A 26,056-nucleotide genomic window follows, 5' to 3' on the forward strand; every position below is an offset into this window, starting at 1 on the left:
CCCTGAGTCACATCTCTTGTCCACCACCTTCCAAGGGAGTCCGTTCCCCTGGCAAACAGCTCTTACCATCAGAAGGTTCTTCCTAAGGTTTAGTGGGAATCTCCTTCCCTGTCATTTGAATCCGTTGCTTCAGATCCTCCCCTCTGGAGCAGCAGAAAACACGCTCGCTCCATCTTCAATGTAACAGCCCTTCAGATATTTGAAAATTGCTATCCTGTTGCCTCTCAGTCTTCTCTTCTCCAGGCTAAACAGACCCAACTCCCTCAACTGTTCCTCATCAGGCGTGGTTTCCAGACCCTTGAGCAACTTGGCTACGCTCCTCTGCACACCTTGCAACTTGTGAACCTCCTGTGGGATGTAATCCACTGGGAGCAGTCAAATACAACATTCCTTCTTTTGCCAGAGTTGACATGTTTGGTCCAGCCAGTCGAAACTTCCTGTTCCTCCTGGCCTGGAGCATCCTTCCTTGCATGTGACTAGTGGGTGGGCGTGACCTTTCCAGACCTGGTAAAAGGCCAAGGCATGCTGCCACTCTCTTTCTTTTCCATCTTCCTTTCATCCTGCAAACTTCTTGGACTGCTAGCTTGCAGTCTCCCCAGGTCATCTCCCATATGGGGTAAACCCATTTGTATATGCTTGTACAGTGGTACCTCGGGTTAAGAACTTAATTCGTTCTGGAGGTCCGTTCTTAACCTGAAACTGTTCTTAACCTGAAGCACCACTTTAGCTAATGGGGCCTCCCGCTGCCGCCGCGCCGCCAGAGCACGATTTCTGTTCTCATCCTGAAGCAAAGTTCTTAACCCAAGGTACTATTTCTGGGTTAGCAGAGTCTGCAACCTGAAGCTTCTGTAACCTGAAGCGTCTGTAACCCGAGGTACCACTGTAACTTTAAGCCTAAAGCCTGCCTTCAGGATCACACTGTGCTCTGCCTGATCATGAGTAAACCTTCTCCTTATTGCTTATGAATAAGACTGTGGTGTCTTTATTCTTTTAGGAGGGATTTAAAAGGGGATCTCACCAGCAACATACAATTCAATTTGAGGCAGATGGAATGGCATAATAGTAAGAGGTTCTAACGAGCCTGCAACCAGCTTTCTCCTGTGCGTGAGAAGGGGAATGTAAACTCTGCTAAGTAAAGGGCAAGTTAGGAAGGATATTAATAAACAATATATCCTCTCCTGCCACCCTGAACATCCCCACTCCTCCTTCTCTCCCCCCTGGAATGCCTCATTCAGGGGAAGGATGTTGGGGGGTTGGTCCTTCGGAAGGGCTGCTCACCTCAAACTTCTGCCTGAGCTCTTCATTTCCTTCTTCGCCTTCAGGGGGCACGGGGACGTTGAAGTACTCCCCCTCCTCCTGGCTCAGCAGCTTAAACCTAGGCAGGGGGACATTGGGTAAGCAAAGCAGAACCAGAGTCAGAAGATGCAACCCAAGCAAGGTGAAATGGGAAAACAATGGAAGCGGCTGAAGGGCCCAAATGAGCTCCAGGAAAACAAGCTCTGGTCTAGAGCCTGTAGTCTAGTTGGAGGCAGACTCAATTCCAAGGTCCTGGGAGGGGGAAGCACCCTGCCTCCATGGAACTATTTATGGAGTCCTCCACTGCACAGGTAATTGCTTTACTTTTGTTATTTATATTCCACATTTTAAAAAATGACCTAAGCATCCATGTACACTCAAGGGGGCATACACGGTTCTATCTCTCCACATGTAATCCCCACAACAACCCTGTGAGGTAGGTTAGGCTGAGAGGCAGTGACTGGCCCAAGGTCACCCAGTGTCAAGGAGCTATCAAGCGATACCAGGTCATCCACAAGGCAGGAAAGCGGGGGAGGGGAGGGGCTTATTCTCTGGGCTTGCAGGGCTCATTGCTCGACAACGTACAGGCAGTGGCGTTGCGTGGGTTGTCAGCACCCGGGGCAAGGCAAGTAATTTGCGCCCCCGCTGCACTGTCCCTCCCCCAGATAGTCCCTCGCATGCCTGGCACCCCCCCTCCACAGTGGGCGGCGACCCGGCGGCTCAGCTCGGATTCGCACAGCCAGCACTGCAGTGAGAGAGAGTGAGTGAGCCAGGTAGGGGCAGAGAGCTGCGAGTGGGAGCGCCCCCCCCCAGATGTTGCGCCCGGTGCGGCCGGCCCCCCCTGCACCCCCACGCTACGCCACTGCGTACAGGACTTTCCTCAAGCGGGGTGTCAGAGGGGGGAAGAGCCAGCAGGACTGGGACTGTCCTGCTGCTGTGTAGCAGGGCCAACCTCTGACTCCTCTCTCTCTGAGTCTGCACTCACACTGTGACGCTCAGCCTCTAACCCTGTCTTGGAACACCCTCCTTCTCCTGACTTCCCTTGATCGCTCAAAACCCCTGCTTCTACCTCCCAGCTCGTCCCTTCCCCAAACTGCTCTTCAGTGTCCCACCACCAGGATCCTGGATCTAAGTCGTCTTCTTCTGTGTCCTCCCTGCAAGGCTCTTGGGCAGCTGGCTCCCACCACTTTCCCTCACCCAGCCAGTCCCTGACACCCAGAGAGCTTTATGGCTGCGTGGGGATTTTGAACCCTCGTCTCCCAGGTCCTAGTCCAACACTCTAACCGCTACACCATACTGGCTCTGTAATTTCCAAATCTCCAAGGCTGAGCAATCCCAGAAAAGTAGCTCTATCACCCTTTCAGGAAGGGCCTTCTACAAAGCAAAGGACCCCCCCCCCCCCAAGGAGAAGGGAGGGGAGCAAACAAACAAACAAACAAACAAAATCTAATAAGCAATTACGGGGAATCATGGAATTGTCATTCAGCTGTGAGTCAGTTTCTGCCGCTGGAGGCGAAGCTCCAGTTCTGTCAATGAGATCTTTTCAGCGGAGAGGAAGAGTTTATCAGGGGGCCATTATCGGCTGAGCGCGGCGGTGCGCCTGACTGGCAGGGAAGGAACAAAGCAGGATTTGCATAATGCAAGGACGGACCCTTCCCTTCAACTCCGCGCCTCCATTTGCTGCGGCTCTTTAGAGATGAAAAATGCACTGGAGACTCCCACCTCCCGGAGTTTACTTTAGCCAAACACTGTGACAAGGAAAATTACTTAGATCTCCACTTAACGGTTTTTAAAAATGCAGCAAGGAGCTGTTTACCATATTTTACATGCTCTTTAATGTGCGCCCATCTCCCCGCTGGAGACGGCTCCACAGGTGGCAGCGAGGGCTTGGAGGAAATTTGCAATTTGTTTTCCTTCGGAGAGCTTGCGGCAAATTCAGAGGAGGAGTGGCCCGTCGCGCTTGCTTCGAACCAACGCCCCTCCGGCTCATCGCTGCCAACCCTGGAGATCTTAAGCTCAGCTCCCCAGACTGCAGGGACGGGTCCTCAGCACTGAAGCAGACTCAGATGTGACATGGATCTGCTCCTGGGGCTTGAGCAATGTATAGTTGGCAGTGGTGGTGGTTGGTGCCAACCAGAAGCGGCGCCCAGACTCATTTGCAACCCTGCTCCACTCACGCCAGATCCAACTGCCCCATCCCTGCTTCGCCTTGACAGCCCGCAGCAGAAAACATATGAAGATAAGAAGAGTCTGAAGATCAGGCTAATGGCCCATCTAGTCCAGCATCCTGTTCTCAAAGTGGCCAACCAGATGCCCCAATGGGAAGTCCTTGTAAGCAGAATTCAACCACAAGAGTATTCTCCCTTCCTGTGGCTTCCAGCAACAGGCATGACTGCCTCTGATCATGGGGGTAGAACACAGCTTTTGTGGCTATCAGCCACTGATAGTCTCCCCCCTCCTCCATGAATTGGTCTGATCCTCTTTTAAAGCCATCTCAGTGGGTGGCCATCACTGTCTCCCATGGGAGTGCATTCCAAATTGGTCCATGACTTACTGCTAATGTCCTTGTAGCATTTTGGGAAAACCATTTGGTCAACGGAACGGTTCTCTTGTCTGTCTGCCGTGCAGATGGACAAACATCCTGCTGTTTGCCTATGCTTTGGTCGGGTTTCCATGGGTAGTTCCTTTGAAAACTCAGAAAACCCAGACCTCCACAGCCCCTAAGCAAGCCCACTGCCCTCAAGTGCTGTGGAGAAGGCTGCCCCATCATCAGAATCAAAGGAAGGTTCAAGTGGGCAGAAAGGAGTGTGTGTGATTGGGGAAACTGAGGTAGGGGTGTGTGTATATGTTTGTGTGTGTGTGTGTGTGTGTGTGTGTACCCCATCTTCACCTCTGGTGTCACAATGTCTTGGTCCAGTAAGCACAGCTACTAGTGGATTTACAACTGTGTGTGTGAATCCATCAGGAGACTAAGATGGTAACATAGATAGTGAAGACAATCTAGCTCTGTATTGTTCACACTAACTGGCAGCTGGGCTTCAGCTGGGGTGTCTTCCCAAGGCTTAGCTGGAGATGCCACTAGGGCAGATTTAACCTGGGACCTTCTGCATGCAAAGCAGGTGCTCTAATGCCGAGCCATGTCCCTCTCCTAAAAATAAAGTCCTCGTGGTTCTAATTTAAATGGGAACATAGGAAGCTGCCTGATATCGAACCAGACCATTGGTCCGCCCAGCTCAGTATTGTCTACACTGACCGGTAGCAGCGCTTCAGGGTTGCAGACAGGATGCCTCTCCCAGTCCCACCTGGAGATGCCATCAGGGGGATTGAACCTGGGACCTTCTGTATGCACAAAATGTGCTCTACCACTGAGCTACCACAGACCTTCCCCATTTGGCATCCTGGAACAGAGCAATCCATGGGATTTCAGGACCTGTTGCCATTAGCCCAGGATGTCAATGGACCTAGAAATCACCCTTTGACTTCCACAAATATATTTCACAAGCGCTGACTTGGTCAGGATGGCATTAACTTTCTCCCTTGGCTATGCTCTGCCATCACAGTTGGGGTCAGTGAAGCTTCATAATACTAGTTGCCGGAAACCACAGGAGGGGAGAAGGCTCTTGTGCTTGAATCTTGATGGTGGGCTTCCTACAGGCATCTGTTCGGCCACTGTGAGATGTGCCATTGGCCTTATCCAACAGACTCTTCTTCGGTTCTTCTGTTCCCCTTGGTTTCAAAACAGCACCTTCCAGGATTAATCCTCAAATCCAGGTGTTGAGTTTGACAAGGAAAGAGTCCCCCCTCCAGCTCACAGAAGGACCAGCTAGATCTGCTACCTGCCGCGCGCACAGACGTTTTATAGGCATTCTGGTCTGCTCGCTAAGGTCACCCAACTCTTCAGCACCAGGAGCGGGAAGGAAGAAAATTAAAATCCTGTTTCCTGCTGAGGGAGATAAAACAGAAACAAACAGGCCCTACTCCTCTGGGAGTTGATAGGCCCACGCTGCCCGCCTCGGCTGACAGTAATTAACTGCTTTGGACAGTGTTTCATTTGAGGAAACAGGGAAACCTCAGCAAGTAATCCCATTCTTCACATCCACAGATTAAACTTTCATCCTGGGGAGGGGCAGGAAGCCTCTCTGCTGGGTTCTCTGCAACCAACTCTGCCTGGTGCAGATGCAAACTGGGCTCCTAAGGATCAGATTCCTAACTGGTAATACACTCCCATTGTTTTGTTTCAGCAAGACCTCTTGCCACCATGGCCTCCAGATGTTTTCAACCACCTCTCCCATGAGCCCCAGCAAGGACAGCCAGTCTGGTGTAGTGCTTGGAGTGTTTGACCAAGCAAGACCTGGGAGACCAGGTGTCATGAACCGACTGGATGTAGAAGAGTGGTGGGAGGCACCATCTGGAGAACCCCCAAAGGAACCCTCAGGGGAAGAAGGCTCAGAGCCAGGGAGATGTTGGTGGGAGGATGACAAATGGTCAGAGGGAGAAGAAGGAACAGACTGGGGGAAGGAGGTGGTAGAAGCTGAAGAGGCAACAGGGTTTAGGGAGCAGGAAGAGGCTGTGACAGAGGGCAGTTCAGACTCAGAGGCAGGAGAGGAGGCTGGAGGGGAGTGGGCCCAGGAGACAGTGATGAGGCAGGCTGCTGAAGAAGCTAGGGAGTCTCCCCCTCCTGCTGTGACCAGCTCCCCTTCCCCCTGGTCTCCTAGAACCTGCAGAGGAATGAAGAAGGAAGAACAAAGAGAGACAAGATGACAGAGATTTAGGTTGCTAGGGAAGGAACTGGGGAAAAAACCTTGCAGAGCGGTGGGAAGGTGGGGACCTTCAGTCCTCACAACTGCTTCACTGGGGCAAGACCTACTGGGAAGGGTTGCTGTGACCACTAGGACTGAGCTGTTTGGGTTTCTTTGAATCAAGAGTTAACTTCACTGACATCGGGTGCTTTATAGTTTCCTTGCTGATGTACGCCTGACTCCAGCTCCTGACACCAGCGTTCAAATCCCCACTCGGCCACCAAGCTCTTTGGGTGTGACCTGGGGTGCCAGTCACTGCCTCTTAGCCTAACCCACCTTGCAGGGTTGTTATGAGGGTAAAATGGGGGAGAACCATGTATGCCACCTGAGCTCTTTGGAGGAAAGGTGGGACAGAAATGTAATGAAATAAATAGATAGCAAAGATCTGGAGGGCACCAGCTGGCTAGTGATTGCCCTGATCCAAGCCCCTTCAGAGGCAAGTCCACCTTACCAGCCATCCACTCCAGCTTTCAGCAGCTCTGAGATCCCAAAGGACAGCGACCCCATGAAATCATTCCGACTGGTCAGGTCCCAGTCCCAGATCTCCACAGATAGCCTCCTGTCCTTGTCAGACTCTTTCAGTTGGCTAGCAGAAACAAAAGGGAGGAGGAAAGAGATTTTAAAAGGCATCTTCTTTTTGGAGGGAGCTATATCTGCAAGCTGCTTCCACGCCTTCCAGGTGGGCACTCAATCAATCAGCAGCTATGAAATGAAGCCACGGTTTTCGGGCGGACGTGCCTCCTCTAATGCCTCATTTCCTGACAGGGTCCCCTTCAAATGGAGGACCTCAGAGCGCCTGGCGATTGAAATGCAAGGCTTTGATCAGCGCCAACCCGGAGCGTGAGATGGCATTCTCAGCAGTGCTGACAGGATGGGTGCGAGGGAGGAGAGGAGCTGAAGAAAGGAGCCTGCCGCTTCGCTCTGAAATCCGCTTAGCGTTTCTCAGCAATTAAAGCACAGCATCATTTGCAACCCAGTCATTCCAGGGAAGCACCAGCCCTGCAAGGAGGGATCGGTGGGAGGAAACTGGGCTCAGCAGGGGTGTTGCTATGGGTGGGTCTCTGGGGGGTCCCAGGCCCCGGGTGTTTCCAGGAAGGGGGGGAATTGGGGGGAATAGAATTGGAGGGATGTGTTGTAGTTTACTGGGGTTTTGTACCCCGCCCGTCTGGCTGGGTCTCCCCAGCCACTCTGGGTGGCTTCCAACAAAGATTAAAAATACATTAAAATGTCACACATTAAAAACTTCCCTGAATAGGGCTGCCTTCAGATGTCTGTTGGGAAAATAATCTGGGGTAAATGAATTAGAGAAGGACTGATGTGGAGTTGAGCACAAGCAAATCAAAGCATTTATCTGAGGTGGCCTGGGTGGGAAATTTGTCGCTTTGCCTTTTGAGACATTTAATTTCTAAATCTGCATCTATACATAAGAATCAGCACATGCCAGTTTTGTGCAAACTGGTGCGCACAGACTCTTCGCAATGGTTTCAAGGCTTAGTCCCAGCCACAGTAGGGTCTCAGCTGGGGTGTAGGGTCTGGAAAAGCACCCATGACCCATGAGAGGTCCCCATTCCATGCTTAGGGAATAGCTGTCATGTGACACCTTCCTATACCCCAAAGTTAACAATCAGAAGCTCTGCTGCCATGCAGTAGGAGCCCACAAGGTGTCTCCCCCCTCCACACCACTGTGGCACCTGCATCCAGGTGAGGCAACACCACAGTATGGGCATCTCTCACATGGTTGGGGCTCCTGCTATTACCCTAATGGTGTGAAGAAGGAGTCATCATGGCCATTCCCTGACCCTTTGAGTCAAAACTCTGGAGCAGCAGCAAAGAAGAGCATCACCAGCCAGCCAGCCAGCCAGCCATCCCCACCCCACCCATTCTGTTTCAAGTTGGAGTCCCAGGAACCCATCAAAAGATGTCAAAGGTTGCCATTGAGCCGTACTCACAATTTAAAGGTTTCATTCCACTCAGGGTTCAGAGAACATTTGATGGTTTTAGTCTTCTGTTTGCTTTCACTTTTCGGGTCAGGGATGAGCTTGAGTTTCACATACGGGTCTGACAAGCCGTTGGGATCCATTGGAACCAGATTTCTGGCATCTCGTACTGGAAAGGGAAGAGAGAAAAGACTCAGTGGGAAAGGACCAGGGCATCCTGTAAGCCACCCAGAGTGCTGTAAGCTGCCCAGAGTGGCTGGGGAAACCCAGCCAGATGGGTGGGGTAGAAATAATAAAAGTATTATTATTATTATTATTATTATTATTATTATTATTATTATCCACTCCTTATCTTTCCTTTGCATACTGAAAACACCGAGGATAAAGAAAAGTTTTTCTCCCTCTCTCATAACACCAGAATTCATGTGAGAACAGGATGCTGGACTAGATGGGCCCTTTTTGGCCTGATCCAGCAAGCTCTTATTATGTTCATATGTTAATGTCATGCCTTGTTTATCCCTGAAAGGCAGGGTGGACTCTTGGACTCCCTTGCTTGCCCCTTGCTTGCAAAAGGCCCCTTGGGAAGTTTCACTGCAGCCGGGGCTTCCAAAATGGAAGCCACTCAGCGTAGTTCTTTGAAATTATGTTCAGGCCAACCCTGAAGATGCAGCCACTAGAGATTCTGCATGAGAAGATACAGGGAAAAGAAGAAATCATCTACCTGATGCCAAGCTGACCCGCAGAATTGCCCACGATTTGGTTGTCAAAAGCCTCAATTAAGGTAATTGCCACCTAACTGGATTGACAGCTGAGGCATGTTTGGCATCATTAAAATATAAAGACAAGCAGGAGAGCTTGAAATTTCCAGGAGCGACCGTGATGGTGCTGCAGTACCTGTGAAAGGTCCCTGAACTCGACATTATCCGTGGGTTGCCTTGTGAACAAACTCTAAGAACCTAAGGACACCCTACTGTAACATAAGGCCAGGCATAGGCAAACTCGGCCCTCCAGATGTTTTTGGACTACAACCCCCATCATCCCTAGCTAACAGGACCAGTGGTCAGGGATGATGGGAATTGTAGTCCCAAAACATCTGGAGGGCCGAGTTTGGGGATGCGTGCATAAGGCCAATGGCGCATCTGGTCCGACATCCTTTTCTCACAGAAGCTGACTAGATGCCTGAGGGAATACAAGCACAATAGCACATTCCTCTCATGCAGTACCCAGCAACTGGTCTTCAGAAGCATTACTGCTGTGGAGGCAGAGTATATTCACCAGGGCTAATAGCCATTGAGAGACCTCTTCTACCTCCTCATTTAAAGGCATCCAAGTTGGTGCCCATCACTGCCTCCCATGGGAGCAAGTTCCATCCTTTAACTATGCGCTGCCTGAATAAGTCCTTCCTTTGAACTGCCTTCCTGGGCCTTTCAGCCTTCAGCTTCATTGGATGTCTGCTAAGTTCTAGTGTTAGGAGAGAGGGAGAAAAGTTTTTTTCTCAATCCACTTTCTTCATGCCATCCACAATTTTATAAATGTCTATCATGTCACCTCTTAGCTGCCTTTTCTCTAGAACTACAAAGTCCTTTCTTCATAGGGGAGTCACTCCACCCCCTTGACCATTTGGATTGGCCTTTCCTGGACCTTTCCCAACTCTGCGATATCCTTTTGGAGGTGAGGCGACCAGAACAATATGCAGTATTCCAAATGCAGTCACACCACAGAATTGAATAATGGCGTTATGATAGCAACAGTCTCATTTTTCAATTGCTCTCCCAATGATCCACAGAGTGGAATTTGCCTTCTTCACAGCCACTGCACACAGGATCAGGGTCTTCGTTGAGCTATCTACTATGACCCCAAGGTCTCATTCCTCCACAGTCACCTCCAGTTCAGACCCCAGGAGTGTAGATGTGAAATCTGGATATTTTGCACTGACATACCTGTTTGCAGAGGATCAATTATCTCCTCCATTCAAACATACAAACTCCAGACACATGGATGGAAAATCAGACACAGAGTGGGGATGCAAACCCCAGCTTAGCAGGTCCTCTCTGACTGGCTCTCAGCTGTCAGCCTCAGTTTCTATTATGGAAATAGAGACTAGTTGGCAGTTTAACATGAGCCATATTTCCTCTTCTCTTCCTGACCTCTGCCAGCTGAATTGAGGCTGCCTCATTCTACATCATTGCTCCTTCTTCCAAAAAACAGAGGAGCCAGTGCTTTCCAAATCTGCAACTTCTAACTCCCCAGGGTCAACTTCTGCTTAGTGCATCATGAAGTCAATCACATGTACCCGATATGACAGCCTTCATCAACAGGCAAGGAAAAGCACGTCACAGCACACCTTCATTACTTGGGGCAGTTATTCCCAAACTGTGAGACAGCCTCCCCCTGCCACCTTGGGGCAACTGAAGGTGATGATGCAAAGTCCCAGGGAGGGATAGGATCCTGAAATGGATCCAGAAAATAAACAGGAGATAGAACCCAGCCAATGTAGTCCATCGCCTTCCCCTTCTTCCTAGCGGTGTTATTATGTGAGGGTGGCCCCATCTGGGCATTGAAGATTGAGTCAGTTCCATGAAGCAAGTGGAAGAAAGATTAGTGCCACCATTCCTTATAACATGTAATTAATACACTGCAGAAGAATAAATTTGCACATATATTTATAATGGAAAATGCACCGCCCTTCTTACAGCAGCATCTTCCTGGGCCGGTGCACATTAATTAATGCATTTCTAGCTTGTTTATCTAATTGCTGCATAATTTGTTCCAGTTTGGGCCAACGACTCACTTCATCAACTCATTCAATTAGCAAGTATCAGGTCTGTGCAGGAAGAACCAATCCCACGTGAGAAAGGGACAGATTAACCTTGAACTGCCAAATGGATTTGCCCTTCAGAATGATGCCGGGTGTCAAAATGGCCAGCAACCTAGGGACACGGGACAAAAACAAAGAGCGATGCATTTCTTCCATGTGTTGCTTCAACCGAGCTACAGTTTCATGGGATCAACCTTGGGATTTGTGAAGTAATAAGGAGTGACTCCAGGCTGTGTTGGTGACATTTTGGTGGAACTAGAATGGACTGGATGTTCTGCAGTTGGATTCCCTTCCCCTGAAACATGGATTTCGAACTGTGTGGCTCAGCAGTCAAGGAGCATTTCCCAAGATGGTTTCTGGATTTGTGTATCAATATTTTAACCCTGACCTCCTTTTCCTATATAGAGCACTCAAGATGGCTTGCAATAACTACAATTCACAAAAGACCTCAAAATACTAACCATTTGTAACAGAGCAACAGAGCAAATCCAAATCTAATACAATTAGGGATAAGTGAGAACGACCAGCTGATCCTCCATTTCAACTGGAAATAAGCCAATTCCTCTCCCCACACATCAAAGTCAAAGTGAAATCAACTCATCTCTTGAACCAATCTTAGGGACTTGGAAAGTGAGACACAGTGGACTCTCACCCATCCCCAAAGCCCCCTCCCAATCTTCCACTTCTGCTTGCATTTAACTTTGGTGGATGTGCTGGCAATGGCACCAATGAGAGTCTAGAGAAGGAGGAGACTTTTCTCTCTCCATCACCACAAAATGCTCCACAATGCATCAGAGCACCCACTGCAGTATCCCTTGGGATTTGTACATCTTCAAGGTGAAAGAGGGTCCTTCTCTAACCTAGACCATGATCCAAACTGGAGAAGGGTTGGAAGGAATCCTTAGAACCACACTTTGAGAAGAACCTTAAGGATTCATTTCCACACATCTAAATAAAATTAAATGGAAAGGGAGCCAAATGCTTGCATAAACTAGGCTATCCTCTCCTGACCATGAATGGGGGTGAGAGAAATGGCTTAGGCAGGTGTCAGGAAGGAGACAGGGTCAGACTGAAGTTGCAGGATGTTGGACAACTCCAAGCAGATAACTTGCTCCAGCAGCTGACTTTGGGATCACATTCAAAGCACATCCCCCCTCGAAAAGAATCCTGTGAATTGTAGTTTAGAAATTAGGCATAATCTGCACATACACACACACACACACACACACACGGAAAAATAGAATTCTGAACCTTTCAAAATAAGCACACTTGGTTCTGTTTGTCTCAGGTTTATTTTGGGGGCCGGTAATAGCTATAACTTCCTTGCTCTGACAAGCATAATTGTCAGGGAAACTGGGAATGAGTCAAGAAGGGAACAAGGCACGGATCACAGTTACTGTCCAGGGTCCTGAATAATGTGCAAATGATTTCCAGAGAGGTGGCCGTGTTAGTGGATTGCAGCAAGAGCAAGAGATTTCATAGCTTCTGCCACAATAAGTTGAGTCATCTTTAAGATACCACAAGGCTCTTTGTTATTCGTTCCCTGGTTTAGTCTTTCCCCTCTGAAGTCAACAGATGCAGCTAAAACATTTTCAAATGCTGATCCGCGACCTTCAGGGGCAGGAGGAAGCCGGGGATTCTGACAACATAGATACCACATTCTATATTTATGAAGGAATTGGCAATAAGGAATTTGTAACAAGAAAAGCAAATCAGATGACACACAGGCAAGCTTAGAAGATTCCTCCTCGGCAGATCTTAAGTCACCGAGAGAAGCTGCCTGCATCAAAGAGATGGTGGGGGTGGGGTGCTTTCTTCCCAAAGCCTTACAACGCGACCTTGATTCCCGCTATAACACCAGCCATTTCTGGTGGCTTTTGAAATCAAACGCCAGGCAATCAAAGCCCTAAAAAATTCTGGAAGTCAAGCACTGCCATCTACGGGCTGATATTGCGACTGCACCACCAAGTGAGTCATTTTCTTAATCACAAATGTTGGGCATTCAAGGTCACCCCTTAATTAAGTCATAGGGACTTGTGGCCAATTAAGTGACTAGTCAATGGCTAGATATTCCTTAGCACGCTGTGTTATTTTGTTTTCACACTCAGGCTTGCTAAAGGTGGCGAAAGGGTCTCCTTGTTGCTCCTTTCTCAGGAGCGATGAATTTATTCCACAGAGAAAACCTGTGCATGGAGAACCAGAGGGCGTTCTGAATTGTCATTGGCAGCCTTCATCAACTTGGCATCCTCCAGATGTTTCGGAATGCAATTCCCACCAGCCCCAGCATTGTCCAGCCACGTTGGTTGGGGTTGGTGAGAGTTGTAGGTGTTCCCAGGGGCAGCCTGTTCCCATTTTGCCACCTGAGATGAAACAGAAATTGCTGTCTTCTGCCCCCACTCACTGCTGCACTCTACCCCCACTCCTGCTGCTGTACTGCATGCCTCACTTCCACTGCCAGAGCACCCCAGCTCTTGCCATACAGCAATCACCCTTTAGCCACCTCAGTTGATGCAACAAAGCAGAAAGATGTAGAATTTCTTACTTTTGAATTAAAGAAAATTTAATCCCACTCACTACGATAACCTGCTGATCAGATCATTGCAATGCACTCTACGTGGGGCTCCCCTTGAAGACAGACTAGAAACTGCAAGAAGCGTAGAGTGCAGCTGCCTGAGTTTGGCACATCACAGCTAATTGCATCATATAACACCAATTCTTTAGTTGTGATTCCTGCATGGCAAGGGGTTGAACTAGATGACTCTTGGGGCTCCATCCAATGCTACAATTCTATGAGTCTATGAATCCTGCAGGATGGAAGGTGTTTGTATTGGAACTGGATGTTTTTTAGTGTTGGTTACCTGATTCAGGAAAGGTGTTGCACTGACTTCTGCCAAACTGGATAGAATTGACCCCTGCTCATCAGCAGATGATATGGGTGTGTGTTAAAACAGGTTACATTGACTGAGTGCACCAGTTTCCTGTGGGGAATGGGCACATGCAGCTAAGATAGAATTGACCCCCACCCTCTGACCATCAGCTGATGTCACCTGCCCATCTGAGCGACATCAGCTGATGGGCAGGTGGGTGTGACTTGGATCAAATGGGATACAATCTACACTGTGGTCTCTCCTCATTTATGGAACTCTCTGCCTTCAGACATACATCTGCTGGCTACCTTAATTGGGTTCGGTGCCCATTAAAAACTTAGCTCTTCACCCAGACCTTTGGTGGGGAGAAATTATTTGTGATCAATAGTGTCATTAGTAATAATAAAATCAGCCTTACACTGAGCGAGACCAGTGATCCATTTAGCTCAGTACTGTCTGCACTGACTGGCAGCAGCTTTCTGGACTTTCAGCTAGGGGGTCTCTCCCAGCCCTTCCTGGAATTGTCAAGGATTGAACCTGGGACCTGAGGCATGCCATGCAGATGCTCTGCCTGTGAGCCAGCTGTAGCTGATGGATATTCATCTGAAGCATTGATACGGCTTGACTTATAATTTTGGTTCCAAGCTTATATTGAATTTTCTTGTTTTAAAACATGATTGTAAATCATATTCAGATCTCTGTCAGTTAGGAGTGTCTTAGATACCATGCTATACCTGCAAGTCCCAAACTTTCCCTCCCACAGACGAAAATTGCTGAGGCTCTGACTGGACCACTTAATGATTTTTAAATTGTAGCAATTGTACTGCACTGTGCTAGATGCTTTAACTGTATCTTCACTGCTTCTTTTATTTGTTATATTGTATTTTATTGCATTGCAATTTGAATCCCAATACTGATTCATATCCAAAACAGCACTAAGTAACCATTCCCCATCAGGGCAAGGATTTCCACTTGTGCAATGGGACTCCCCACCCCGCCCTGCACATTCCTTGCCCTCCCCAAATCTGCTCTAGAGGATTGGGGGAACCCCCTAGAACAGTTTTAGGGGGTGCATGGGGGAAGGAGTCAGGGGAAAGTCCTGTTGCACAAACATAAATCCTTGCATTAATGGGATGGTAACTCAGTACAGTCATACCTCTGGTTAAATATGCTTCAGGTTGAGTGTTTTCAGGTTACGCTCTGCGATTCACCGCATTACTTCTGGGTTTCGCCGCTCGCGCATGCACAGCTGCTCAAAATGACATCACGAACATGCGCAGAAGTGGTGAATCGCAACCTGCACACGCACAGACTCGGGTTGTGTTCTACTCATGATGTGAACGGGGCTCCAGAACAGATCCTGTTCACATCCAGAGGCACCACTGTACATCCTGTTCTCACAGTGGCAAGCCACATGCCTGTGGGAAACCCACAAGCAGGACTCAAATGCAAGACCATAAGAACCTAAGAAGAGCCTGGTGGATTGGGTCAATGGGTCAACTAGTCCAGCATTCTGTTCTCACAGTGGCCAACCAGAAGCCCCAGGGGGAATCCCACTAGCAGGACCTGAGCACACCAGTACTCTCCCCTCCTGCACTTTCCAGTAACTGGTATTTAGACCGTCTCAATTTCTACTGCCAAGGGTGGGTATCACAAATTTATTGGGCTGGCTTCCAGTTCTAGGGCTAGGCTGAGAAACGCCCTTGATCTAGGCATCCAGATTGGCCACATGACTAACCCACAAATCCCTCTGAAGATTCACCATAGATGAGACATGCTTTCTGTCCTTTTGAACAAAGGCCTTTGGATTTCCTGGCTTTACACATGCTCTTTGCTTCCGATGCCACAAGAGAGCACTCTAGATACATCTGTGCCTCCCAGAGAGAGGCTTCGTTCTGCAGAAGGCAACCTCGCGTTTTCCTGGAAAACAAAATTCCAAAAACCAGAGGGAACGCTTGAGAAGAGCCCTTCTCCAACCTGGTGCCTTCCAGATGTTATGGACTACAGCTTCCATCAGTCCCAGCCAGCATAGAGTTGTAAATCAAAAATACCTAGAAGGCAGCAAGCTGAGAAAGGCTGCTCTGGAAAGACGGTACTATTCGTGTGAAATAAACCCACACTTCCCAATCAACTCCACAATATGGAGGACTAAACACAGAAAGGAGCCTCACACAGAGTCATTGTTCCATCTGTAGCTCAGTACTGTCTACAATGACTGACAGCAGCTGTCCAGGATTTACATTCAGCCTTACCTGGAGATATGGGAGATTGAACTTGGGAAGGCATTAATGTCTAAAGTTTTACTATGTTTTTATATGATGTATGGAAGTGAGAGTTGGACCATAAAGAAGGCTGATCGCCGAAGAATTGATGCTTTTGAATTATGGTGCTGGAGGAGACTTTTGAGAGTCCCATGGACTGCAAGAAGACCAAACCTATCCATTCTGAAGGAAATCACCTCTGAGTGCTCACTGGAAGGACAGATCCTGAAGCTGAGGCTCCAATACTTTGGCCACCTCATGAGAAGAGAAGACTCCCTGGAAAAGACCCTGATGTTGGGAAAGATGGAGGGCACAAGGAGAAGGGGACGACAGAGGACGAGATGGTTGGATAGTGTTCTCGAAGCTACCAGCATGAGTTTGACCCAACTGCGGGAGGCAGTGGAAGACAGGAGTGCCTGGCGTGCTCTGGTCCATGGCGTCACGAAGAGTCGGAGACGACTAAACAACTAAACAACAACTACAATGTTTTTATATGTATGATGATGATGATGATGATGATGGTGCATGAAGGCAGATGCTCTAACTTATGGCACCTCCTTTTCTATTTCATTAAAAAGTGAGGTGTGTGGGTGGATGCATTTGTGGTAAACCAAGGGACTTCCTGAAGGTAAGAGCTGATTGACTACCTTGGAAGATGGTGGATCACCTTCATTTGAGGTTTTTAAGCCATGGTTGGATGGCCATCTTTCCAGGAGTCTTCAGCTACAATTCCTGCATTGCAGGGGGTTGGACTAGATGTGACACCTGAGATCCCTTCTAACTCTACAGATCTATGAAATTACATGCTGGAATTTTAGATGCACTGAAAAAAGGAACAGCAGCAATTGCTGTATAATTCAGCAATTGCCAGACTTACAACTGCCATTTCTTGGAGATGATTCAAGATGAGCCAGCCAGCCTGCTTTTCCTTGACTCAGCAATTCATGACTCCTCCCTTGGCTTGGGTACAGCACTACTACCTCAGAAACATGCTTTGCAGCTTTTGTTTATCATGTTTGCCCCCCCCGCCGAGATGAGCCAAAACTCCCCCTTTCAATGACTGTTAAGCATTCGTTGTAAAAATATTTGTTTCCTGACTCACAATGCACTCGCCTGCCCTCTGGGAGCTCATTGCACAGCAAATTATGACTGTGCCAGCATTCCATCACAGCATGGACCTTTCGTGGGTGGCATTGAGGGATGGACCCACCCACCTCAGAGTCATAGGCATTTATTCATAAGTGTATTGTGTAGGTACCTAAGTATGCATTTTACTATGTGTATCTCAGTGTATGCCTTTATAAACATCTATTAACCTAAAACACACATTTCAAAGCATTTTGGTATCACATAAATCCATATTGCAAAATCTGAAGGATAATTATGCTCCAATCTGTGTATTAGTCTGGGAGGTGCAAATTGTGTGCCTAAAAATAGGGACCAAATGAAATTCTTCTCCATGCCTCATCTAAGAAGGAGGAAGAAGTAGAAGTAAAATAAGTAAAATTAAAAAAAGGTGCCAAAGCAGCGCTCAGGACCAGGGAGAAGTAATGGAACAAAACATGATTGGCAGTGAGCAAGTGAATGCTTGGACAACTGAAATGTTAAGTTTCTACTTTGCTAAAACAAATAGTTCTCACCCTCCAAAGAAATTAAAGTGTAGAATATTCAGTGTTGCCAATATGATGCAGTTCATCAGGGAGTGGCCTGTTTTTACCTGCCTTGCCCCCCACTCCAGCTCTGAGAGATGTCATAAGGGAGCCTTCATCCAGAAGAAGAACTCTTGAGAGGACTTGCTGGCTGTTGAGGTTGAGGCATAAGAGGGCTTCTTGTTATCTTTTCTGACAGGGGAGAATTGCTAGGTACTAATTTCAACTTTGGAGCTACTTTGGGATGTGAAATGATTGGGTTATTTTTTCTTGACCCACTGGTGAGTTTCATGTTCATTTAAATTTTGATTCATGTCAAATGAGCTGTCAGTCCTTGATTACTAGCGTTATGTTCAGAAGCGTAGTCACAGCCATGCCCTTTCTAAGATGATGCAATAATCTGAGATGATGCAATAATGTTATAATTATACAATAATAATAATTAGGGGTGCCCTGCAAAGATCAATGCAACTCTCCACATTTTCTGTGCACATCCACAGGCAAATTATTTGGAATGCTCCAATATCAAATTTCAGAGACACTTCAAGTTGTATTTTCCTTCGTAGCAAACAGAACTTGCACCCCATTCTCTTGAAGCTGAATCTCCAAATCTTTTCGGTGCTCCTAGATGCTTAGCTTTGGAGCATACACAACATTCCTCCTTGGTGTTCTTCCTGCGCACCTTCTCCAGAGTGACCCTAGGAGCCCATCCTCAGTGGATGACTCACTTCCTTTCACTCTGATTGGCTCCAATGGGCACAAAGGGTGAGAAGACTTCTCATTGGCTAAAAAGCTCCCTTTTCATGCTGACTGGGCAGCTCTAGCAAACAGGGCCCCCACTGCAGAAATATTAATGGTTATTTGACCCCCTGAACCTTGACACCACTGGTTATGTTTGTAGTGATAGTACTTTTTTAGGTACTAAGCATCATTATTGTACAATGGTACCTCGGGTTACATACGCTTCAGGTTACAGACTCCGCTAACCCGGAAATAGTACCTCGGGTTAAGAACTTTGCTTCAGGATGAGAATAGAAATCATGCTCCGGTGGCGCAGTGGCAGCAGGAGGCCCCATTAGCTAAAGTGGTGCTTCAGGTTAAGAACAGTTTCAGGTTAAGAACGAACCTCCAGAACGAATTAAGTACTTAACCCAAGGTACCACTGTATATCTGCGTTTAGGTTTTTTAAAAAAATGTAAACCACATACAGATTTATATTTGAGGGAAATGTGATTCAGACTCCTCAGGGTGCTCTCTCACTAATTCCCACTGAGGACAGGTGTGAAATGGTGAGAAACAGGAGGGTGGGAATTAGCTCCTCATTTCAAGAAGGAACAGCAAACTCACACTGAATTCCTCTGTGCAGTAGTCCTAAAATACTTTTCCTCTGTGCACTTCATACCACAGACCCAAAGCTCTGAAGAACAGTGTTTGGTCTGGGTGAATGAGGAGAGGTAGTCCACAGTATTTTTCTAAGACAAAACGTCTGAAACACGCTAAGGTCATTTCAGGACACCAAAACCCCAGAGATCACACACAGTAGGCTGGAGCAATTGCTCATGCAGCTGGGAGGAAGAAGCAGCTGCTGAGAGGTGGGGAAGACTTGGAGCAATAAAACACCCTTACTCTCCTGCTTGAAGAGGCATGAAGTGGTTAAATGTATCTTCTGCTCAGAAAGAGAAGCTGGAAGCTGCAGGAGGGGAGAATGCTCTTGAGATCGAATCCTGCTTGCGGGTTTCCCACAGCCATCTGGTTGGCCATTGTGAGAACAGGATGCTGGGCAGGATGGGTCACTGGCCTGATCCAGCAGGCTCTTTTTATGTTCATATATGTGGAACACACACTTCCAAGGGGTTAGTGCTACCATATAAAGCCCTAAATGGCTTGCAGCCCAAATCCCTAAAAGAGCATCTTCCCCAATACCAACCGTCTCAAACCCTGCAATCAGCAGGTGAGCCTGTGGTGGTGGTGCTTCCATAGGGGATTCCCTGGTTGGTGCTGACCCATGACAGGGCCTTTTCAGTAGTGGCTCCCCGGTTGTAGAATGCCTTCCCCTAGGGAGGTGTGCCTGTCTCCATCATGATTAACTTTCAAGAGGAATTCTAAAACATTCCTGCTTACCCACACATTTGGTGGTGGCTGAAGAAGACTGATCCTGGCAACCTCGAGGTCAACGGGTGGAAGAATGTTTCTAATTCTGCTTTTAAATTGTACATCTGTTTGCTGCCCTGACCTCTTGGGGAGGAAGGGCATGCTATAAATTCAATGATTATTATTAATAAAAGGTAAAGGTAAAGGACTCTTGGATGGTTAATTCCAGTTGAATTTGACTATGGGGTGCAACACTCATCTCTGCTTTCAGGTCAAGGGAGCCAGCGTTTGTCCACAGACAGCTTTCCGTGTCATGTGGCCAGCATGACTAAACCACTTTTGGTGCAACAGGACACTGTGATGAGTGCCAAAGTGCATGGAAACGCAGTTTACCTGCCACCAGGTATCTACTCACGCTGGTGTGCTTTCAAACTGCTAGGTTGCAGGAGCTGGGACAGAGCAACGGGAGCTCACCCTGTCACGTGGATTCGAAGTGCTGAAAGCTCTTTGGAAGGCAAGGAGGGAGACAAGATGTTTTGCTCCTGAACTTTCCCTCAAGGAACCACAAAGCATATCACCCACTCCCAGACTCACCTACGACGGTGAGGACCTCGTTTTCAATTTCCGCCGTGATGTGTATCCTGCCCCGGCGCTCAGTGTGGTCCGTGCCACAGAGACTTGGTACGTTCATCACGCAGCGTTTGTGGACGTTCATCATGCAGGCTGGTGGAGAGAGAATCGGAAGGAGAGATTTCAGGTCCCAGAATGGGGTTCAAGACATTGTGCTTCGCCTGCCATCAGGATATCATGCATTCCACCTCATTTAATGGGACACCACATAGGTTTCTGCTGCTGTTTATTTCTGAACAGGTACTAGATTCTCCCCTGCCTTCCGCCTGAAAAATTATATTTATTTCTTTGTTCTTTGGTTGCATTAATATCCCACTTTTTTCTCCAAGGAGCTAAAGGTAGCACACCTGGCTCTCCCCCTCTTCATTTAGTCCCTGCAAGAAACCTGTGAGGTAGGTTGATAGACAGAGACTGGCCCAGGGTCACCCAGTGAGCCTCATGGCCAAGTGGGGATTTGAATCCTGTTCTTCCCCAGGCCCTAGTCTGACCATCTAAAAACCCCTACATGCCATTGGACACCTAGAGGATTGTGGGCTTGAGACCTGATGAGTTCCTATCCCGCCTCATTTACATCCATCAATTCCTCTAAGATCTCTCATTCCACCATCTCCATTTCAGTGGCCCCACAGAGCTACTCTGCAGTATTATTATCATTAAGTAGATTCATTAGCCGCCATTTTTTGCCATCGCAACTCTAAGCGACTTACAAAATAACTTACCCGAAACAGAAACATGCAAACATTAAAACCAGGAGGTAGAATGCATTAAAGCATCCCACCCACTCTAAAAAGCCACGGATAGTTAAAAAGGTGGGATATAAATTCAATAAGCAAACCATTTAAGTGGATGGTTGTAATTTACACAGTGACCATTAGAGGTCTTCCTATGCCCGATCCATTTGATCCCCCCCCCCAACAGCAATTTCATCCTGAGAGGGAACAGCATTACTTCCACCCCCATGAGAGCCTTCCACCCCCCCTCTGAAAAGTCCAGCTCTTACTTTGTATGAAAAAGTTACTTTTTTTTAGCGTTCCTTGTTGCGGAGTGAAAGCTCAAAGGGCAACTCAGATGAATCTGGGAAGGGCAAACCAGGGCAATAGATTCTGCTGCTCTTTCTGCTTATTCTTATTTATTTATTTATCGCTTGCATTTATACTCCACCTCCCCCCCCCCCATGGTGTCCATGGTTCTCCCCATCTCATTTAATCCCCACAACAACCTTGCAAGGTAGGCTAGTGAGGCAGTGACTGGCCCAAGGTCACACCCAGTGAGCTTCATGGGCTGAGTAGGGTTTTGAACCCTGGTCTTCCAGGTCCTAGTCTGGCACTCTAACCATGACGCCACACTGGCTCTGTAGCTGCGTTGGCAACTGGATCTCCTGTATGCCACATTTCTTGTACCCCAATTGTATTGTTGGAGAGGTAGCACTGGAACCCTTCCTTCCCTATTCCCTCCCTTGTAACTGAGGCAGGGAGTTGGACTACAGGACCCCTGAAGGTCCTTTGCAATTCTACAGTTCTATGATTCTATGAATCCTGGATCTCCTTGTTCCTCAGATGTTCAATTATCCTTAAATTCAGCTGGGCACCATCACTGATGTGAGCTTGCCATCACCTCTGCCTGAACTGCTGCATCCCTTTTTAATTCTCCTTCCTTCCTTCCTTCCTTCCTTCCTTCCTTCCTTCCTTCCTTCCTTCCTTCTTTCCTTCCTTCCTTCCTTCCTTCCTTCCTTCCTTCCTTCCTTCCTTCCTTCCTTCCGTACTCCTCCCTCCCTCCTTCAGTTGTCTCCTCCACTCTTGAATTCTGAATTGCAAGGGGCTCAAGACAAGGACATGTCTCCTTCGCTTGTGTTTTCTCCTGTGTCCTTGGATGGTGCTATACAAACAAACACCAGCAACCATGAGGCTGCAACATCTTCACAGCTGCCTGTTCCACTTCTTGCAACTGAGGCTTCACTCAGATTTCCTTTTCTTGTAAACACAGCAAAGCCTCCGCTGGTGGATTTGACCACACCAGCTCTGCACAAACAAGAAGACTTATGGCCTTAATCAAAGGGTGTGGTAGCATTGAAAAGAAAAGGTCATACGAGATTTATTGATCCAGCAGTGGAGGAGGGTAGCAGCTGCGTCCTGGGGAGAAAGCAAGCAGACCGGCTCCTGCTTCTGTCACTGTCTGGGGGAAGCGAGAGGTAGCAGGAAGGCCATAGCCTAGTGGTTAGAGCATGGGTAGGCAAACTAAGACCTGGGGGCCAGATCTGGCCCAATCGCCTTCTAAATCTGGCCTGCGGACGGTCCGGGAATCAGCGTATTTTTACATGAGTAGAATGTGTCCTTTTCTTTAAAATGCATCTCTGGGTTATTTGTGGGGCCTGCCTGGTGTTTTTACATGAGTAGAACGTGTCCTTTTATTTAAAATGCATCTCTGGGTTATTTGTGGGACGTAGAAATTCATTTACGGTATATATTTTTTCAAAATATAGTCCGGCCCCCACAAGGTCTGAGGGACAGTGGACCGGCCCCCTGCTGAAAAAGTTTGCTGACCCCTGGGTTAGAGCATCTGCTTTGCATTCAGAAGGTCCCAGGTTCAAAATGGTTTAAAATTCTGGAGGGACACTGCTGGGAGATGTACAGAGCCAGTAGCCAAAGTAGTGCGTGTAGATGCTGCTGAAGACAACTCCCACCATCCCTGTCTGCAGGGCATGCTGGAGGGGTCTGATGGGAGTTGTAGTCCATAACATCTAGAAGGTGCCTCGTTGGCATGCTAAGCTAGATGGGCCAATGGTCCTGACTCCGTAAAAGGCATAGCAATCTAGCTCAGTATTGTCTACAGTGAATGGCAGCAGTCGCTCCAGGGTTTCAGGTGGGAGCTCTCGCAGCCCTATCTAGAGATACCATTCTACCAATCTAGCTCAGTATTGTCTACACTGAATAGCAGCAGTCGCTCCAGGGTTTCAGGTGGGAGCTCTCGCAGCCCTATCTAGAGATACCATTGGGGATTAAACCTGGGACCTTCTGCATGCACAGCAGATGCTCTCCCACTGAGCTATAGCTTCTCTCTTAAAAATAAAGCAAGATTCCAGTCCTCATGGTTCAGAATTATGGGCTGATTTGAATAGGACACCAAAATCTGCCATATGCAGAGCCAGACTTTAGTCCATCAAGCTCAATATTGTTCACACTGGCTAGCAGTGACTCTCCAAGGTTTCAGACCAGGCTCTCTCCCTTTCTGGACTGGAGATATCATTGGGGACTGAACCTTATGGGGCTCCCCAATGGCTCAAGAGTGCCTCTCCCAACATGGACCCTGTGTTCTTCATCGGAGGCCCTTCTTTGTGTGCTGAGGGTGGCAACATGAGAAAAAGCCTTTTCAGTAGTGGCCCCTCATTTATGGGATGCTCTCCGTCCTGCCATGGAGGCATGTCTGGCAGCATCACTGGCTGTTTTTAGGTGCCAGGCAAAACCAGTCTTTTCACCCTGGCCTTTGGATCTTAATTTTAGGAACATATGAAACTGCCTTATACTTAGCCAGACCATTGGGCCTTCAAGTTCAGCACTGTCTACACCAGGGGTTGTCAACCTGATCCCTACCACCCACTAGTGGGTGTTTCAGGATTCTAGGTGGGCGGTAGGGGGTTCTATGGCACAAGCTGAAGCCTTCTTCCATAGAGCACTGGTGGGAGGTAAGGAAATTTTACCATCAAGAACCGCATTAGAGGGCGGTAGGTATACAAAGGTTGACTACCCCTGGTCTACACTGACTGGCAGCAGATCTCCAGCATTTCAGACTGGGTTCCCTACCAGCCCTACCTGGAGATGCTGGGGATTGAACCTGGGACCTTTTGCATGCAAAGCAGATGCTCTAACCACTAGGCTACGACCTTTCCCCAACTGAATTTTAGTGGTGTGGACTGGAGGGTTGGGTTGGTATATATATATTTATTTGTGTATTTTAGGCAGTTTTATCCTGTCTTTATACTCATTTTTAAATGTTCATTTTTTGGTAAATCGCTTCAAGTTTCTTTTTTGGAAAAAAGCAACGCAACAACAGCCAGTGGTTTGCTTCACTAGGATGATAAAACCAGCCAAGTCTAGCACCGGGTGCATTAAATCCCCACTCAACCCACCCAAGCAACACAGTTAATCCACAATACTCCGGAGTGATAAAGTGGGATCATAAGGACTTTGCTGCATCCACAAAGAAAATTGTGAATCAGACTCCTGATGCTGCGATTGGGTCATATATCTCTCGGTGCAACTGGACTTACTGTCACATTTCATCCCCTGGTGGATGAGTCCATACAACAAGGATCCACAGTGGTCGCAGAAGGTGGGGCTGGAGTACGTGTGGATTTTGAACTTGTGTTTGCTCCGTGGGTCCTGGAGAAAAGAGACAAGACAGTAGAAAGGAACAATTGGTTAAGTGCTGAGCTTTGCCTATAAATGCAAGTCACTGATGTGCATCAAGAGCATTATATATATGTGTGTGTCAGGACCCTGCCCATCTTCCCTCCCTCCACTCCTTCTTTTTTTCCCTCCCCCTAATGCCTCAACAAATGAAACGGATTTGTAAAAATGTTACATGGAAAAAATATGAGAGCTATTACACTTACTTCTGTAAAACAAGAAACTCTTTAATAAAAATAATAATAAAATATATGTGTGTCAGGGGCTGGACTGAGGAGGAATGGTGGGGGCCGCCCCACCCCTTCTCCTGAACCTTCCTGAGAACAGGAGGACAGTATAGATTTAGAACAGTGGTTTGCAGAAGGTCATGGTTCTGAGGCTGCAGAGGGGAGAAGCTGGGAAATATTGGAAGAGGAACAGCGGGAAGAAGAAGAAGCACCAGGGAGAGACAGCTGACAGACTCAGTGTCCTGGAAAGCATTCCTGGACCCCCCGCCTCTCCCAGGACCAGGCGAACATTGAAAGTAGTAGAACATAAAGCTCAGAGGCAGAAAGCTCAGATTAGCCGATGCAGGGGTGGTGTAGAATAGGAGAGATTTGGGGGGGGGGGTATTTGGATTAACGGTATTATCCCCCCTCTCTAAAAGCTCAACAACTTTGGCTTCACCCCCTGCCCCCCCTTCATTGGTAGATCACTTCCAGAATTTTTATAGTGGGAGTAGATTGCAGTCTCTTGGGAGTTGGACGTGCCTGATCTCGGGGATACTGCACTCCTTCATCTCTCTGTGTGACTATTAAACAAATTACCATATTTTTCTGTGTATAAGACGCCCCTGTGTATTTTTGGGACTCAAAATTAAGAAAATGCACTTTGCACTATCCGTGTATAAGACAACCCCTTATTTCAAACTTCAAAAATTTAGGAAAAAATATAGTCTTATACACGAAAAAATACAGTACTTGGTGAGAACATTTATTGTTTCTCTGCTTCTTGGCTGCCACCGTGGGAAGGATCTGATTCTCCAAAGCCTGACAATATGCCCCCTCTACTGTTTCCATCTGTGGAACCGGCACTGCTGAAAGTGCCACATAAAATCTGTTTTGCACCTACACTTTGGAACTCCCTGCCTGTTGACACCAGGCAGGTGCCTTCGCTGCCCACATTTTTGTTTAGACAAGACTGCCTAGATATTTAGATGACTGATACTTTTTCAGTCTATGGTTGGTTTTACTAATCATCTTACTGTGCTATTCTTTTGTAAACTGCTTTGAGGTTTCCTGCAGTCAAGTGGTATATACATTTTAT

The 26,056-nt window shown here is 47.7% G+C and overlaps 1 protein-coding gene across 2 annotated transcripts in view; it reads right to left on the minus strand.

The window, feature by feature from the left end:
- PRKCB (protein kinase C beta) overlaps positions 1 to 26,056 on the minus strand; it is a 182,610-nt gene that overhangs the window by 64,049 nt on the left and 92,505 nt on the right. For both annotated transcript variants that reach the window (XM_083413995.1, XM_083413994.1), the window contains exons 4-8: positions 24,613 to 24,724; positions 20,313 to 20,441; positions 8,045 to 8,201; positions 6,547 to 6,681; positions 1,279 to 1,375 (exon numbers count right to left, since the gene is read on the minus strand). In XM_083413995.1, coding sequence (XP_083270121.1) covers positions 1,279 to 1,375; positions 6,547 to 6,681; positions 8,045 to 8,201; positions 20,313 to 20,441; positions 24,613 to 24,724 — 630 coding nt within the window. The remainder of the gene's footprint in view (positions 1 to 1,278; positions 1,376 to 6,546; positions 6,682 to 8,044; positions 8,202 to 20,312; positions 20,442 to 24,612; positions 24,725 to 26,056) is intronic.

The sequence above is a fragment of the Podarcis tiliguerta genome (genome assembly GCF_965153285.1).
Source record: "Podarcis tiliguerta genome assembly, chromosome: 14".
NCBI lineage: Eukaryota > Metazoa > Chordata > Lepidosauria > Squamata > Lacertidae > Podarcis > Podarcis tiliguerta.